The sequence below is a fragment of the Telmatherina bonti genome (genome assembly GCF_933228915.1).
Source record: "Telmatherina bonti genome assembly, chromosome: 5".
NCBI classification, from domain to species: Eukaryota; Metazoa; Chordata; class Actinopteri; order Atheriniformes; family Telmatherinidae; genus Telmatherina; species Telmatherina bonti.
In genome coordinates, this window is record NC_136623.1 from 20,444,818 (window position 1) to 20,460,553 (window position 15,736).

The 15,736-nt window shown below is 36.8% G+C and overlaps 2 protein-coding genes across 3 annotated transcripts; both read right to left on the bottom strand.

Annotated features, from left to right (window-relative positions):
• Positions 1-10,812: 10,812 nt before the first annotated feature.
• s100a10b (S100 calcium binding protein A10b) lies at positions 10,813-12,014 on the bottom strand. The gene is made up of 3 exons (XM_079241342.1): positions 11,931-12,014; positions 11,166-11,320; positions 10,813-11,068 (listed from the first exon to the last, which is right to left on the bottom strand). Exons 2-3 carry the CDS (start codon positions 11,301-11,303, stop codon positions 10,907-10,909), a joined length of 300 nt encoding a protein of 99 aa, XP_079097468.1. The 5' UTR covers positions 11,304-11,320; positions 11,931-12,014; the 3' UTR covers positions 10,813-10,906.
• A 1,221-nt stretch (positions 12,015-13,235) lies between these two features.
• On the bottom strand, positions 13,236-15,116 carry krtcap2 (keratinocyte associated protein 2). Of its 2 annotated transcripts, none has more exons than XM_079241340.1 (5): positions 14,997-15,116; positions 14,258-14,412; positions 13,988-14,051; positions 13,726-13,792; positions 13,236-13,642 (listed from the first exon to the last, which is right to left on the bottom strand). In XM_079241340.1, the coding sequence occupies exons 1-5, from the start codon at positions 14,998-15,000 to the stop codon at positions 13,522-13,524; spliced, it is 411 nt and encodes a 136-aa protein (XP_079097466.1). In that variant the 5' UTR covers positions 15,001-15,116; the 3' UTR covers positions 13,236-13,521. The 2 variants fall into 2 exon arrangements, with proteins under 2 accessions (XP_079097466.1, XP_079097467.1); XM_079241341.1 differs by lacking the exon at positions 14,997-15,116 and adding an exon at positions 14,792-14,975.
• Between the last annotated feature and the right edge of the window lie 620 nt (positions 15,117-15,736).

Consider the following 15,736-nt stretch of genomic DNA (forward strand, 5'->3'; position numbering starts at 1 on the left):
GTTAAAAAAAGAGACAGCCCAGTGTCAGTTTGATCTCTAAGCTGCAAGTTTTTAATGTGCTTTTATATAAAGATGGATCTAACACCATCTTCACCTTGTAGCTATGGAAAAATCAGTGACAAGTTGTGGAAATCAACAATGCAACTTAATGAAAAATGAAAAACAACATTCATGTAATAAAAAAGAAAATAATCCCTATAACCTGTTGAAAGCTTTACATACTATGTTCCTTCGTGCTTCTGATAAAGTAACAGTAATAACAGTAAAAAAACTGCACAACCTGTTCTTATCTGACAACATTTTTTGTCTGTTTTCCTATATCTGTTTTTGAAGTTGAAAAGTATAATATCTATAAATTGAATCTATTTAAACTTTTTTTTTTTATAAAGAAACAGGCAGAAACATCCACACATGCAACAGCATACAATTCGATGACATTAATTCCACATGCTGCAGCCCCCCCAAAAACACAAACACACACAGCTGAAACACGTTTACCATTTTACAGAGCTGATTGTTATTTCATTCATCCAATAATCCACCCATCCATCCATCCATCCATCCATCCATTCATTCATTCATTCATTTATTCATTCATTCATTCATTCATGTATGGCTGTACGTGGTAATGTCATACTTTGAAATGCAGGTAATGGTTTAAGGTGATGTTGGTGCAGGTCTATTTCTGCAGAATGAAAAATGTCAGCTTTAGTAAACTACAACTTTTTTTTTTTTTTTTTTTTTTTTTTTTAACATTTTCAACTTTAAGGAAGCTGAAGTTTTTTTTTCAACCCCTGCTGAGGTTTAAGAACAGTTTTTAGAAAAGGCCTCAGGTCTTAATGGGAGGTTTTGACTTTCTGGGAGTGTTTCTTCCACCTCTGGTTCTCTGTTCTCTGTGCAGTGTTATAACATGTTGTGCAATCTACTAAATTCTCCAAGTAATGCAATAGCCAGCTGCAACATTCTACCTAAACAGAAAACTAAAATGAAATGAATTATTTGGAATGAAAAGTGTTTTATTTTTTCAGAGGGCAATTTCAATTTTTATTGCAATTTATGATAAAACACATTGTAAATGTGTAAAAAAAAAAAAAAAAGACTGGAGTGTAAAATATTATGTTGCAAGAATGTAAGCAACAGAATTCATGATTTCCATTATGCACATTTGTTTTTTGTTTTTTTTAAAAATTTATTTTATGTAATGACCCAGTCATGTTCAGAATTAATAGTAGAAAAAATTTAATAAATAAATAATTCTAAATAATGTGTCATTCTTGCATAGGCTGATGTTCATAAACACCTACACAAACACAGCCTGTAACATTATACCCCAAAGGTAGCCTGCTATCAACCTGCAACCAGTAATGAAGGCTGCCTTCTGATTCACTGTTAATGTTGAAAAATGATGTTTAAAAAAAATCATGTTCTCATTTTTATTTATCCATCTGCTCAATATCCTAACCGCTTAGTGTGATGAAGGGTCGCGGAGAAGCTGGAGCCTATCCCAGCAGTCTGGGCGACAGGCAGGGTACGCCCTGGACAGCTTGCCAGTCCATCGCAGGGCCACACAGAAACAAACAACCACACTCATGCTCACACTTACTCCTATGGGCAATCTAGAGTAACCAATTAACGTAACATGCATGTTTTTGGATGGTGGGACGAAGCTGGAGTACCCGGAGAGAACCCACGCATACACAGGGAAACACCTCGCCTCAGCCAAGGATCAAACCAGTGACCTTCTTTCTGTGACGCCACAGTGCTACCCACTATTCCACTGTGCAGCCCTGTTCTCATTTTCAATAAAAAATTTATCTTGGAAAGTGATAAAATAACTTGAAGGTTTATTGTTTCAATTAATGAACACGTGTTCAAATGTTGTTTTTCTGGTGCAAACATGAGTCTTTACAAACTAATGTGCTCATAAATGTTACGGGACAAATGTATTTGTTTACCACTAACTCTCTTATATGGATTTGATTTAATGAGGGTTTAATGAATTGATACACTCAGAATAAAACTTCATTATTTTGAAAGCAGTGCCTCTTACACTCTTACACACATTCCACTTCCTTCATGGGTCACAGGAACTCATATAGGCTGCGCTGTCGTAAAAATGTCAATCATTTCTGCATATTTGGCATTTTCTCACGGTTTTTCTTTTCTTTTCTTTTCAAACTGATGTCAGTTAAGAAAAGATACAGCCCAGTGGATCACTAATACACTGCCTTCACCTGACAGCTGGGGTAAAACCAGTAAAATGTGTTTCTGGCATTCAACATTGCAACTGAATTAATAATGAAAAAAAAAATCAGGTAATGGAAAATTGGAAAACATACTTATAACCTGATCAAAGCTTGAATCCAGTTACCAGTGAGGTAAAACTGCACTATCTCCTTTCGTCCGACAGGACTTTTTTTGTATTCAAATATAACTACTATTTCCATGAAACATTCACTCTTTGATTTAGAAATGTATTTTGCAGTTAAACTAATCAAAATAAATAAATAATACACAGTTTAATTTATTTGAATGACATTTAGCAAATAAACCTCAGGGATTTAAGTTAAAGTCAGAACAGACAGACCATTTCCAGAACAGATGAACGGGTCTCTATGTGCACCAGAGAACTGCTGAAAATCTGATGAATTTGATGAGCTCATCCTTGTTATTTAAAATGGCGCCACACACACCTAACATCACACATGCAGTGATTATTATAAACAGAAATAAATATTTAAAAAAAAAAAAGCAGCCATGCAGACATTATATGTTTTATTTATTCTCAGCCAGTTTACACTTCATTGAAAACCAGTTTCTTCTCTAGCAGCACCCGCTTTCAGCATCTACAGTGTCACATATAGCATACTGTGCTTCATAAATGTAAGACTTTCCGCTTTTCAGCCTTCCTGTTCATCCCCATGTCCTTTGCCTTTGCCTTTCTTGCCCCCCTTGCCCGTCTTCTTGTGGTAGTAGCATTTGGCAAGGACACAAACACACCGACAAAACTCACGGAAGTTCACCTCACCATCATGGTTTTTGTCCAGCATCTCCATGGCTTCTTCAATGTCATCTGCATTGATTTGACCCTGGAGAAAACATTTTTATGGTTAGATGATAGAATGAGAAAAGATGGAAAATGGTGGTGAATAAGCAGCTAGATAGTTTGGTTTATTTTTCATGAAGATGTATTGATTTCATGAAAATACCTTTAACTCAGGGCTTTGCATCTCTTGCTCAAACACCTTCTTGAGCTCCTCTTTGTTTAACTGCCGTTTCTTGCCTCCATCATCAGCATACTCCATGAATATGTCCACAATGTTTGTAATGACCTGATCTAGACGTGCCATGGCTGCAAATGGAAAACAGATGTAGATTTAAAAGGATGCAGAAAAGCGGCATGAAAAAGATGCACATTTTCCAGACACTGTCGTAAAACCTGCAGATTCAGAACTAATGACAAGTTTAACATTTATGTGCACAGGAAGTAAAAGTCAAACCCCGTGCACATCAACGGCATTCTGACTGAAAAAAGCTTTTTGTTGCAAAGTGGGAAATATAAATCAGCAGTAAGTCTCCTTCTTTCAAGCAGTCTTGTACATTTTATGATCAGCGTTTGAGTTGCATGCTTAATTCTCTTTCCACTAAAACTCACTTCCCACTCATGTTGCTCACCATGAGTACTCACCTTAGACTTCACGTTCACTAGGTGGAGCGAGATTGTGTCTTGGTTCCAGCTGAGACTGCTGTCAGAATCAGGAGAGTGTGTTCTTAAACACTAGACAGACTGTGTCTGACACACTTGGACATGCATTCAAAGCACACACACACACACACACACACACACTAGCGATGATTCATCCTGGTGAAATGCACTCGACTCCACCCATACCAACTTCACAAGTCCTGTCTCCCAGCTGAGCTGCTCACTGCTACATAAAAAGGACAATATTTTGTTTTCACACAGAGAAAATGGTCATAGTTCATTTTCATTACTTCTTATCAACAGATTTGTGCATATGTAATATCTCTTCTTATATCTGATTTTGATTTGAAGTTTTCCAAAAACTTGACACATTCATGGCTTTCTTGACTTTTGCATTTGCTCCAATTTGAATCAATTTTGCAACCATGCTTGCTACTGTGGGTCCTATGAAACCAATGCTTCACTAAATCTAGCATTATAATATAAAGGCTAGGATCACTCCCCCCAAAAAATGCTTTAATAAGTGACCATCTGTGACTGTCCTATGTTAACTCTGCACTGAGAAATATATAGCTTTAAGTTTTGTGTGTGACGCTCACCACATAGCAATGTTGACCGTGTGTCTGAACATGTTTGTATGCAACTCCTTACCTTTCATGGCCGCCTGACTAGGCACATTCATTTTCCATTTTCCACTAATCTGTTCCAGGGCTGTGGACAGGAAGCATTTTTCTTTTCTCTCAACCCCCCCCCACCCCCCCACCAAGTTCCCTCTGTGGGTCAGATCACTTTCTTCAATCAGATCATATTACTTTCACTTGCTGAGAAATATCAAGTGTCCTTTGCAGGAGAGGGAAGGGAACAGAGACTGTGTATCATGTGGTGTTCAAAAAGTTCATCTTATCACACACAGTTTGTGAGGATATTTGCATGACATTTTCTTTGCTGGAGAGGACCTGCTGTGCCTCTTCAGTGGTGAGTTTTCATCATGAATTTACCAGAACTTTCTTTTTCCTTTTTTAAAGTTATCTAAAATTAAACGTGCTAGGTGTTACTGTAGAATCATATGAAAATAAAAAGCAATTTGGGGTTCATTACCTTGGAACCGAGGTGTCCGAGTCCAGTCCTTGAAATCAACCTGCTACTTTTAGATGCATCCTTTCTCCAAGACGTCAAAATCAAATTAATGACTCTTTAACAACAGTAAATGATATGCAGATGAGAGAATTCAGCCATTTGATTCAGATGTGTTAGGAAAAGATGCATCTAAAAGTTGAACGACAGTAGCACTTGAAAAATGGACTTGGACACCCCTTGTCTTAGAACATATTTTTACGTACAGTAAGCACATATCTTATGCATAGAGTTTGACAATTTGCAGTTGTTTTTAGATACAGGGACCAAGAATACGGATGATAAATATTGTTCACTACAATTATGCTGCAACATTATCCAATAATAATTTAAACCAGTAAACCTCCAGTGCACTGTTAATGTGTGTATGTGTGCGGGTTCATTCATTAATTTTCTAAACCAGCTTAATCCGAGTAAAGGTTGGAACTGGAGCCATCCCAGCAGCCTTCGGGCGAGGGGCGGGGTACACCCTGGGCAGGTTGGCAGTTCATTGCACAACACAAACAGACGAACAATACACTCACTCTCATGGGCAATTTAGAGCAACCAAATAACCTAACATGCATGTCTTTGGACGGTACGAGGAAGCCGGAGTACCCGGAGAGAACCCACGCATACACGGGGAGAACATGCAAACTCCACTCAAAAAGACCACCATTCAAGCCTCCCTCCCAGACAAGGATCAAACCAGTGACCTTTTTGCTGTGAGGCCACAGTGCTAACCACCCCACCGAGTGTGCGGGTTGTTATCAATATTAGCTTTCAGGTAAATGTCTTGTAAGAATGCAAGCAGTGTGACGTTAGAAACACTGCCAAAAGCAAACATAATTTAAAAAAATAAATAAATAAAAAAAAAACTAGACAGCATCTGTCTTTATTTTTTTCACTTGTCTTATTCTACCAAAACAAACAAACAAACAAATCAGTCCTGGACAAATTAGAGCACTTTTGTGATGAACACTGGAACAAAATACCTGTCAAATGGTGCAGAAGTCTGATTGAGAGCGACAGAAAACACCTGACTGTCGTGGAAACATTGAAGGATTGTTCAACAAAATATTAGTTTATGAGTGACGTAACATATATAATTATATCATATTTGTTTGCTTTTACAAATATATATTTCCAATGAATCAGAATTATAAAACAATGTAGTAATTTTCATAATTTTTTTTTTGTTTATTAATACTTTTGTCAGTTTTTCCTTATTTCACAGTCAGCTGGGTTTTTTTTTTCCTTCTTTAATATGAGGGAGTAAATAGGAGTAAACAGGAATAAATAGGAGGGTATAAATAAATTTAGGAGGACAACTGTGTATACATATATATATATATATATATATATATATATATATATATATATATATATATATATATATATATATATATATATATATATATATATATATATATAAATTAAATCGCTTTTCTCTGGTCTTCCCAAAAACAGTATTTCTAGTTTACAACTACTGCAGAACTCGGCGGCACGAGTTCTGACAAGGACCAGGGGGCGGGAACATATTACATCTGTTTTAAAGTCGCTGCATTGGTTCCCCGTGCATTTCAGGATTGATTTTAAGGTTCTTTTAGTGGTTTATAAATGTCTTAATGGTCTTGGGCCTTCTTATTTATCTGACCTGTTTTTAAAGTATGAGCCCTCGCGGACCCTGAGGTCCTCAGGTACCGGCCTTTTAGTTCTTCCTAAAGTTTGTACCAAAACATATGGCGAGGCCACATTTCAGTATTACGGGCCTCGCCTATGGAACAGCCTGCCTGAGGGCCTCAGGGCTGCAGAGACTGTTGATGTTTTTAAAAAAACACTGAAGACCTACCTTTTTAGTTTAGCTTTTAACTAAGTTTTACCATTCTTATATTAGCCCATATTTATTCTTCTTTTTAGTTAATTTTATTTATTTATATATTTAATATATTGATTTACATCTTTTTAGTTCATTTGATTTATTTATTTTATATATTTATTTACATATTAGTATAAATTTTATTATTTTATTCATTTTTTAAACAGATTTTACTTTTGTTTAGTTATCACTCCAGCTCTCTCCTCATTGGGGTCCTCTTCACCAAGGGCTGCCCCTGCTCTGACTGCCTGGGTGTTGCTGTGGGGGCTGTCCCTGTCTGGTGGGTTGGGATCTGGCGCTGCAGCCTTACGGTTGTGGCGTGGGTCCTGTCTGCCCGGACCCGGGTGGCCCCCATGGTGATGGCTTGGGTGGTCTTGGTTGGGGATAGCCCTATGTGTAGAGGCTCCCTGAGAATATTGTTTCCTTATCTGGTGCACATCTGGTACAAATGCACCTAGCCATTCATCTTCTTTTAACTGTTACAGGGCAAATAGGACATGGGTGAGAGTGGTTGTGGGTGGGTGAAAGGGGATGTGTATGTGTGTTAGTGTTTTATCTATTTTGATGTAAATTGTTTTATAATGTTTTATTTTAATTGAATTGAATTGAATATATATATATTTATATATATATATATATATATATATATATATATATATATATATATATATATATATATATATATATATATATATATATATATATATATCACATTTGGTGAGTGATAAGAAAGTCAGTGAGGTTTGAAGGTTTTTTTGTCATCACTTCCTCTGCCCTCTTCAAACCTGTATCAAACGTGTAATTTTCCCTGTTAACTTGTTTGCCATCCCTTGGCCAAGAAACATTTAACAGCATGCATTACACTATTGTCTATATTTTATGCTTGGCGTTTTTCACAGTTATGAGTATGAACAATTTCGGCACAAACTGCAGCATACACAGCATAAGGCAGATCTCCATAGACGTCCAACACTTAGGACTCACTTCGCTAAGACAGAAATAAAATTACTTACCCAGACTTTGCCTCAGGTCTGTAAAGACCTGTTTAAACCGGCTGAACAGTCCTAACCACAAACGAGAACTAACCTTGTTTTTTTGTCTGGATGAGTCATATCTTTTCGAATAGGTGTTGTCAGTTCTTTGCCTTCTCATTGGTTCTGAGTGTGGATGGGATTAAAAGACTCAAGTTTGTAAGTTAAAAAAAAAAAAAGCACACTCTTATATAACAAAGTCACAACTAATTTTCTATTGTACCCAAGTTAATTGTTTTCAATCAAACCCTCTGACCACAAATAGACAGTGTTTCAAATGAATACATTTATCTCAATAATCCCCTTGATTGTAATGATTTTCAAATGTATAAATATCTGACATAGTGTTAATCTTGTGCAAGCAAGAAGGATAAGACGCTTTAAACCAATGGAATAGATTCCATAGCCTCCATCATTAATGTCTTTTAGCACAAAAAACTTCTCATGAGTTGTTTCAAATTAAACGCCTAGTCAGTTAGATTGTTGAAAATACTCTGACCAATTCACTTTGCGTTTTTCAGATGTCACCTTACACCAAAGTTATTGACAATTAAAAACAGAAACTATTATCAGAAGGTTGTGCAAAAACAAAACAAAAAAACAACAAACACACACACACACACACACACACACACACACACAATGGTAATAATTAATCTGTCTAATAAATGGTTTAGGTCCAAGCTTGTTTACCTTTAAAAAAGTGCAAAAAGAATTACCAGTATGTCTGATTGTTGCAACCCAAAGCCTGGTCTTTGTTCTGTTTATTCATATTGTGTGTGTGATTACAGACAGGTGATCACAAAGGTTGTCCTGTTTCCTGCCTGATATTGGATAGGTTTGTGGCAATCAGTCAGTTACTTTCCCTTAACGACTTTTAAACTAGGATAAACTATCTCTGTTCCCATAGTTGAGCTGGGCTTGTAATGCATATATTGCATACATTGTTATATACAATATTCCGATACAAATGGATGAATGTTAAATTAGTTTTGTGATTAAATCTCCTGTAATTCTCTGAGCAAAGACACCATTATACTGTTATAAAAACAGCAACGTTGCTCATTGGGAAATATGAAAAATGACTGATGTGGCTGAATGGCTTTTCAGGGTTTTCCATGAAATCCTTTCATTCATTCATTTTCTAGACTGCTTATTCAAGTTTAGGGTCATGGAAGCTGGAATCTTTCCCAGCAAGTAACAGGTAAAAGGCTGTAAATTACCACCTGGAATGGACAAGACACCAGTCCAACACTGGGCCAACACAGAGAGAAAAACAACCACCCAGGTTGAGTCCTGAGGAGAATTTTGAGAGATCAGTGGACCTAACATGTACATCTGAGGAAGCCGGAGTACCCGAAGACAACTCAAATGTAGGTAGGGAGAATATGCAAACTCCACACTGAAACCTCCCCTCAGCTGTTGTAGGGGAGGTTTCATTATGGTTGAACCTCCCCTCAGCTGAGACTCAAACTAGTGACCTTGCTGTGAGACTGCCATGCTAACCACCAAACCACGACGCAGCCTTTTAGTTCGCATTTCTGCAAGACTTAGATTGGTACATCAGCCAATAGGGCATGGCCAGAATGCCTTTGAGTAAAGTACACCACAGAAATTATATCAAATTTCTGCAACTCTGAAAGAACCCTTCCAAATGTACTTCCAAATCAAACACTGAAAAACACATACAGCGCATGGCACTGAAGCTTAGTCATGCAGTGGTTATAAAAGTGTAAAATTGTAGTCAGAAAAGCTGTTGTGTAGCTTTGAATTAAGACATATTTTAGTAAAGAGTGCAACACACAATTAAGTTATTGTGTATAAAAAAAAAATCATTACATTTACTTGATCTCATGGAGGGCAAGCTATCTGTTTGCTAAATCTTGTAGCACCATCTTGTGGTCAAAATCTAAAAATACTAAAGAAACATTCAAAGATCAGCTCAAACTATAATATCCAGTAGGCTGCATCTTCTCTCATGCTTTTGTGTTTTGAAATACAACAGATGACAAATACTAGACTTATTGTTATTATTTTCCCATGACACCCAATTAAAAGGAAATGACTAGACATGAAACTTCTGCAAAACCAGTTGTGAACGTTTTTTAGACATCACATACTAATGTTATACTGTTACATTAAAATGCCCGCTGTGACAATATTTAACCATTAAAAGCCCTCAGACATTGACATATCACGTGTTCATCAAGGACACACAAGCTGTTTAAAGCTTGTGTATCACAGCAGGCATTTAAATGTAACAGTGTAACATCAGTGTGTGATGTCTAAAAATGTTCACAGCTGGTTTTGCAGAAGTTTCATGTCTGGTCAAGCTGTTTAAAGCTTGTGTGTCCTTTTTTGTATTCCTTGACAACCCAAAAAACAGAAAAGTACCATATACATACATGTATATATATATATGTATATATACACACACACATAGTCTGTACAATAACAATATTGGTTGTTCATGTGCTATTTTAAAGGTAGAATTTTCTTCTGTAAATTTCCAAGACTTGTGCATTTAGTCCAACTTAGAGATGTCTAACTGTAAATGAAGCTAGTGCTGACAGATAAGAAAGGAATCTGCATTGAGCTCAAAGCACAAGGAACAAAAGGTTTGGCATTAAAGATTGGGAGTATAGGTAGAAGAAAAACATCTCAATAACAATAAGCCTTTAATTCCCAGTAAGTCTTTTAAAATTGGACCAGACCTTATGAACACATACTGGCATTGCTGCTAAGACCCTGAAGCCCTGATAACCAGTACATTCCTTCACCGCATAATTTACTTGCAACTAAAAAAAACAGCTGCCTCAGCTGAAGATTCAGCAAAGTTTCATGGGTGAAATGATGTGAATCAGATGTGAACTTGTCAATACTCCAAGTTCCTTCAGAGGTATTTCTGGCATTGGCAGTTCTCTGGAATAAAACTGTTGCATGTGTTCAAGAAATCAGTTATCAGTCACAGTTTAACACCTCAGCAACAGGTGCTACAACCTGAAGCCAGCTATCTAAAAAATTATAACCTATATTTAAGTCAAAATGACTGCTAGTGCAAATAAGAAGACAGCGAGTTGTGTCAAAGGTTGCTTTTAATATGAATCTGACTCACAACTGCACTATATGTGCTTCATCTAAAAACATATCAGCATCATTTTCTTATATGCTTGCGTTTCACTTCTTGCCCTTCTTCTCATGGAGCAAAGCGAAATGCTTTTCAACAGCAATTGAGAGGCCGACAACAAAGGGTATGAATTCTTCAAAGTCCAACTCCTCGTCCTTGTTTTGGTCCAGGTCTTTCATGATACGATCCAGAGTATCCTGGGTTTTCTGGCTCTGAAATAGAGTGAGGACAATAAGTTTATATTGTAAACTTACAACAAGACCAATGAGAACAGAGCTCATGACTGGATATATACCAGTCTTACTGTACCTTCAGGAAATTGGGTAATTCATTCTCAATTAATTTCTTTAGTTCCTTCTTGCTTAAGGTGTTTTTATCTCCACCTTCTTTGGCATAGCGGTGAAACACTGTAATCATGGACTCCATGGATTTCTCCAACTCAGTCATTGCTACAACCAGATGTGCTGAAAGTAGGAAGGACAGAGATGGAAATAAATTTCATATTCTTAATTTCTTCTCTGCACTCGTCAGACGGTGGTTACACTTCAGAGGATATAACATGACAAACAGATAAGCATACAAGCTGATGCTCTGCAACTCAAGACTACTGACAACTTTAAAGCCTTATGATTCAATTCTGCAATATCCCTAAAGTTTACATTAATTCACTCTAAGACACTGGGCAGATCTGTTTAAGGTTGCAGAGAAGTAGTTCCCGCAATTTCTCTAAAACTAACAAATGGTTTAGGGAGGATGTGGGTGTTGGTTTTACTGGCACTCAAAGCAAATTCTTTAGGACAGACATCACTCTTTGGCCCACAAATTAAAGTCTTTATCCCAGTTTTTCCCTCTTTCTTCCATATAAGGTTTACTTCTTGACTCTCATAAACAATACAGTACAAGAGTTAAACAGCCTAAGTGAAGAATAAGTTTTGGAAAAAATGAGTAGTTGCAACTGTGAGAGGTGGGAAATCTTACTTAATGTGCCAACAAGTCACAAATACTATCACAGCTACGACAAACAAAGACTGAAAAAAAAGGAATTTGACGTTTTATAGTAAAAAAAAAACTTACCAGGTCAGGATGAGGAGAACTTTTGCTTCAGTGAAAAGTGCTTGGACTCTCTAAAAGTTTATTCAGGGATTTATAGTCACGTAGGACACGCCCAACCCAATGGAGAGGGAGGGGTACAGGGTAGCAAAAAGAGGATATAAGAAAGCACCCTCCCTTCTTGATTTATGCAATAACAGCTTATTTATATATATAATTTAAAGTAATTGTTTGGCCTTTCAATTTTAGAAGTCTTGAAATCAAACATTTTTTAAACAAGAGCCTCTGTTAAAAGGTTTTGGCTGTTCATTCCAATCCAGTCTTAAATTTGTTTACCCTTCATTATGTAAATTTGCCCACTGATTTAATGAAAAATGTACAACTGACAGCTGTGCGTGAAAGCTGACCTTAACACCAACTAGATCTGCACAATATATTGTCTGAGCCTTGTTATTGCAATGTACACGTGCTGTATCTACATTGCAGGTCCTGCAATGTATGCAGCAACTCAACTCAACATACTCTTATCAATTTCAAGGGTACCTGACACACAAGATATTGCTTATTTTCAATGGCAATAAAAGAAAAAAAATTTTTTTTATGGTAAAACACATTTCATGTTTGTACATTACAGAATAAACATTGGATAAGAACCTAACACAATAACTTTAATCGATTTAAGATTAGAAATAACTCAAATAAAAACAAAAAACACAGACTTGTAACATTCACACAAAGAGGTAAGATCAGTGCAGGTTCATTATCAACAAGATGACACAAGTGCAGCGTAACTTATAGTGCTGTTCAAAGTCATCTGCTGAACTTTTCTGTAGATTTTCATATTCTAACATATCGCAGGGCTGGAAAAAAAAATGGCAGTTTTTTTACAGTATTGTGCAGCCCTAACACCAACCACAAACACAATCTTCTGTCATCTTCATAACTAACCACTATTTATAATGCTTCTTCTGCTATAAGAAAAGTTCGATCTGAAACAAACCAGTGCTATTTTCTTCCATCCCAGAGTACAATATTAATTCCAAGTTGAGATTAAAAAGTAATTATGTATTAGACCCAACTCTGAATATCCAGATGTGAAATATTTCCAGAGCTAAACAATTTTAAAAAAGGCACATTCAGAATATTCTGTTATTCCTCTCTTAATTGACATATTAGTGGACCTATCAGCTCATGTTTTTGTCATTCACCACTGCTGGTCAGGATGACACTTTCCAAAATGATTACAATGTGACAGAGAAACACCACAAAAAAAGTTTTTTTTTTTTACTCATTTTAATTATAAAATGAATGGAACAAAAGAAAATGTGCCAAAAAATGTACAGAAAACGTAAAATGCATGAATTTCTTTGCACCCATCTGTGCAAAGAAAATGGGGATAAATGGAATGTCTCTTTAGATATCTTTAATATAGCCTCATTTTGACAGGGGACAAAAAATATCCAATTTATTTGGGTGTAAATGATCAAATCTCAAGAAGACTGAATTACACTTTATTAATGAACTATTACAAAAATGTGTTTCGGCTGTTTTCCAATGACCATCAGCATCTCTGTAGTATTGACTAGTTCACACAATGTGTGAGTTGACAGTTTCATCAGTTCTTCCTTTTGCTCTTGCTGGTGGCCTTGGCTGGCGTTACTACAGGAACAGCTGCTTGGTAAAGGGCTGCCGATATTTTGTTGATGTAGTACAAGGCGAAGAGGGAAAATATCAGGCTGGATAAAAAGAAAAAGAAAAAATAAACAAAAAAATTAAAATATTGGACCAAAATTCTTTCAGTCACAAAAATGTCACTTACCAGGTCGTGACACAAACTCGGTGCACTAGACCGGAGGCAAACAATGACAGGCACAGGCACAACAGAACTGAAATATGAAAGAAGGTTATCATTAGAGAATTAATTGCCAATGTTGTACTTAAAATTCATAATACACACCTACTCCAATAACTAGGCTAATTAAGACCATCAAGAAAATTTGTGTTCAAAAGCCCTTGCTTTTTGTTAGTAGACTGTTTTGTCACTGTGGCCTGACAATTATTTTCAGTAGTATCACACTTACCCTCTGGGAATATCTTGGCTTGGAATCCCTTTCCAAACACCAGGTTTTCCAGATTATTGAAAGCCTAGAAATAAATTAAGGAAAAATGTTCCACAGTGGTATTTGTGCTTTATATTTTTGTATCTACAAAGACTGTTAAATCAAGTTATAAGAAAATTATATGCTGGGATAAGCAAGCAGGGTCATAAGAAGTACACTAAACTGCTATACTAGAGTAACACATGAGCACGGGGTTAACAGTGTAGGTTGAACAACATATCAAAAGGATACAGTAAGGGAACAGATGAAGAGGACTGAACCCAGGAAACCCCCCAGGATGGTGAGCCACTCAGTTGATCCCAGCTGTTTACTGAACATCTGCATCCCAGCAAAAACCAGCACTGACAGTAGGCTGGAGAGCACCAGAGAAGTACCTGTGTTCACCGCTACGAAGACCAGAGACATGGGTCAAGATAAACTGGCACAACAGAAGTAATATTACTTGGAACAGGCTGCAAGCCATGGAGGCATGGCATATCATATGAAAACTGGCCAAGTTAGAAACTCTTTACATCACACCTTAACGCGGACAAATCAAGGGAAAAAAATATACAAGCCCTTAATTTAATCAAACAAATCAGTAAAATTGTATGAATAATCTATATAAACATTTAGATTGCATAACTAATCTGGAAGAGGTCATTTAAAATATCTTTTTTATGATTGTTAACCTTACGCCACGTCAGTGTACGCGCAAAATAGCTTCCGACATTTCTGTTAGCGTTTCGTTAAACACACACGGTGGATGCAACAAGAAGTACTTACATAACTCATTGCACAAAATGTAAAGTGAAAACTTATGAAATCGATGTTTTAACAAAAGTGCGCATTAAAGAAGTTGAACGCCTATTTAATTGCGCATTTAGTTGGTGCAGTTGATGTAACACACGTTTGCTAGCTTAACGACAGTTTTCAAACATCTTATACATCTATGATTATACGTTTGAATACAGACTTAAAAAATAGATACCCATGGCATTAAATGAAAGTCCCTTCGAAAAAAAGAGGAAATACAGGCAAACAGATTTAGCTTCGCCGAGTCCAATAAATGCACCGGGTATAGGAATAAAGGTATCGCTACCCGGTCTATATATCACGAGGGACCTGTGGGCGGAGCCGTGTGGTCGCCAAATGATTGTTCCACACAGACATTATATAGACATCCTATAAATTACGTATTTAGTAGATTATTCACTGTGTAAACATTATTTATAAACTAATTATGTAGAAAAGTATTTTATTTGCGTGTAATATACATGCGTTTGTTTAACAAAAAAACCGTTTTATGGGGAAACTACGTTGACTCCGCAGCAAGACTCGAAAGCAAAGACCCATCCAATATGGCGGCGACGCTGGTTCACTCTCCAGCGCACAATGAGGCGACTATATGTGATATCTTTGGTTCTACACGAAAAAAATCAGTATAAGGTCCTTATATTGTCTGGTCCGAGTTCTATTCGGGGCACCGTCAAACAGGCTTACTGTAGCACAATGTTTCTCAAATCCAGTCCTCAGGCCCCCTTGCCCTGCCTGTTTTAGACATGATCCTCCTCCAAAGCACCTGAGTCCGATTATTGAACTTCCTCATCAAGTTCTTTGCAGCCTGTTAACGAGCCCTTTATTTCATTTAGGTGTGTTAAGGTAGGGTTACCTATAAAACATGCAAAGCAGGGGGACCTGAGAAACACAGCTGGAGCATGAGATTTGGTC

Bases quoted from the DNA above. Each gene is read 5' to 3' on its own strand.
- s100a10b (XM_079241342.1), bottom strand. From the start codon at position 11,303: ATGACTGAGTTGGAGAAATCCATGGAGTCCATGATTACAGTGTTTCAC. The intron at 11,069-11,165 runs GTACAGTAAGAC...ACTCTATTTCAG, and splicing joins AATTACCCAATTTCCTGAAG to AGCCAGAAAACCCAGGATAC.
- krtcap2 (XM_079241340.1), bottom strand. The intron at 14,052-14,257 runs GTATCCTTTTGA...ATTTATTTCTAG, and splicing joins TCTTCATCTGTTCCCTTACT to GCTTTCAATAATCTGGAAAA. The intron at 13,643-13,725 runs GTAAGTGACATT...CTTTTTATCCAG, and splicing joins CGAGTTTGTGTCACGACCTG to CCTGATATTTTCCCTCTTCG.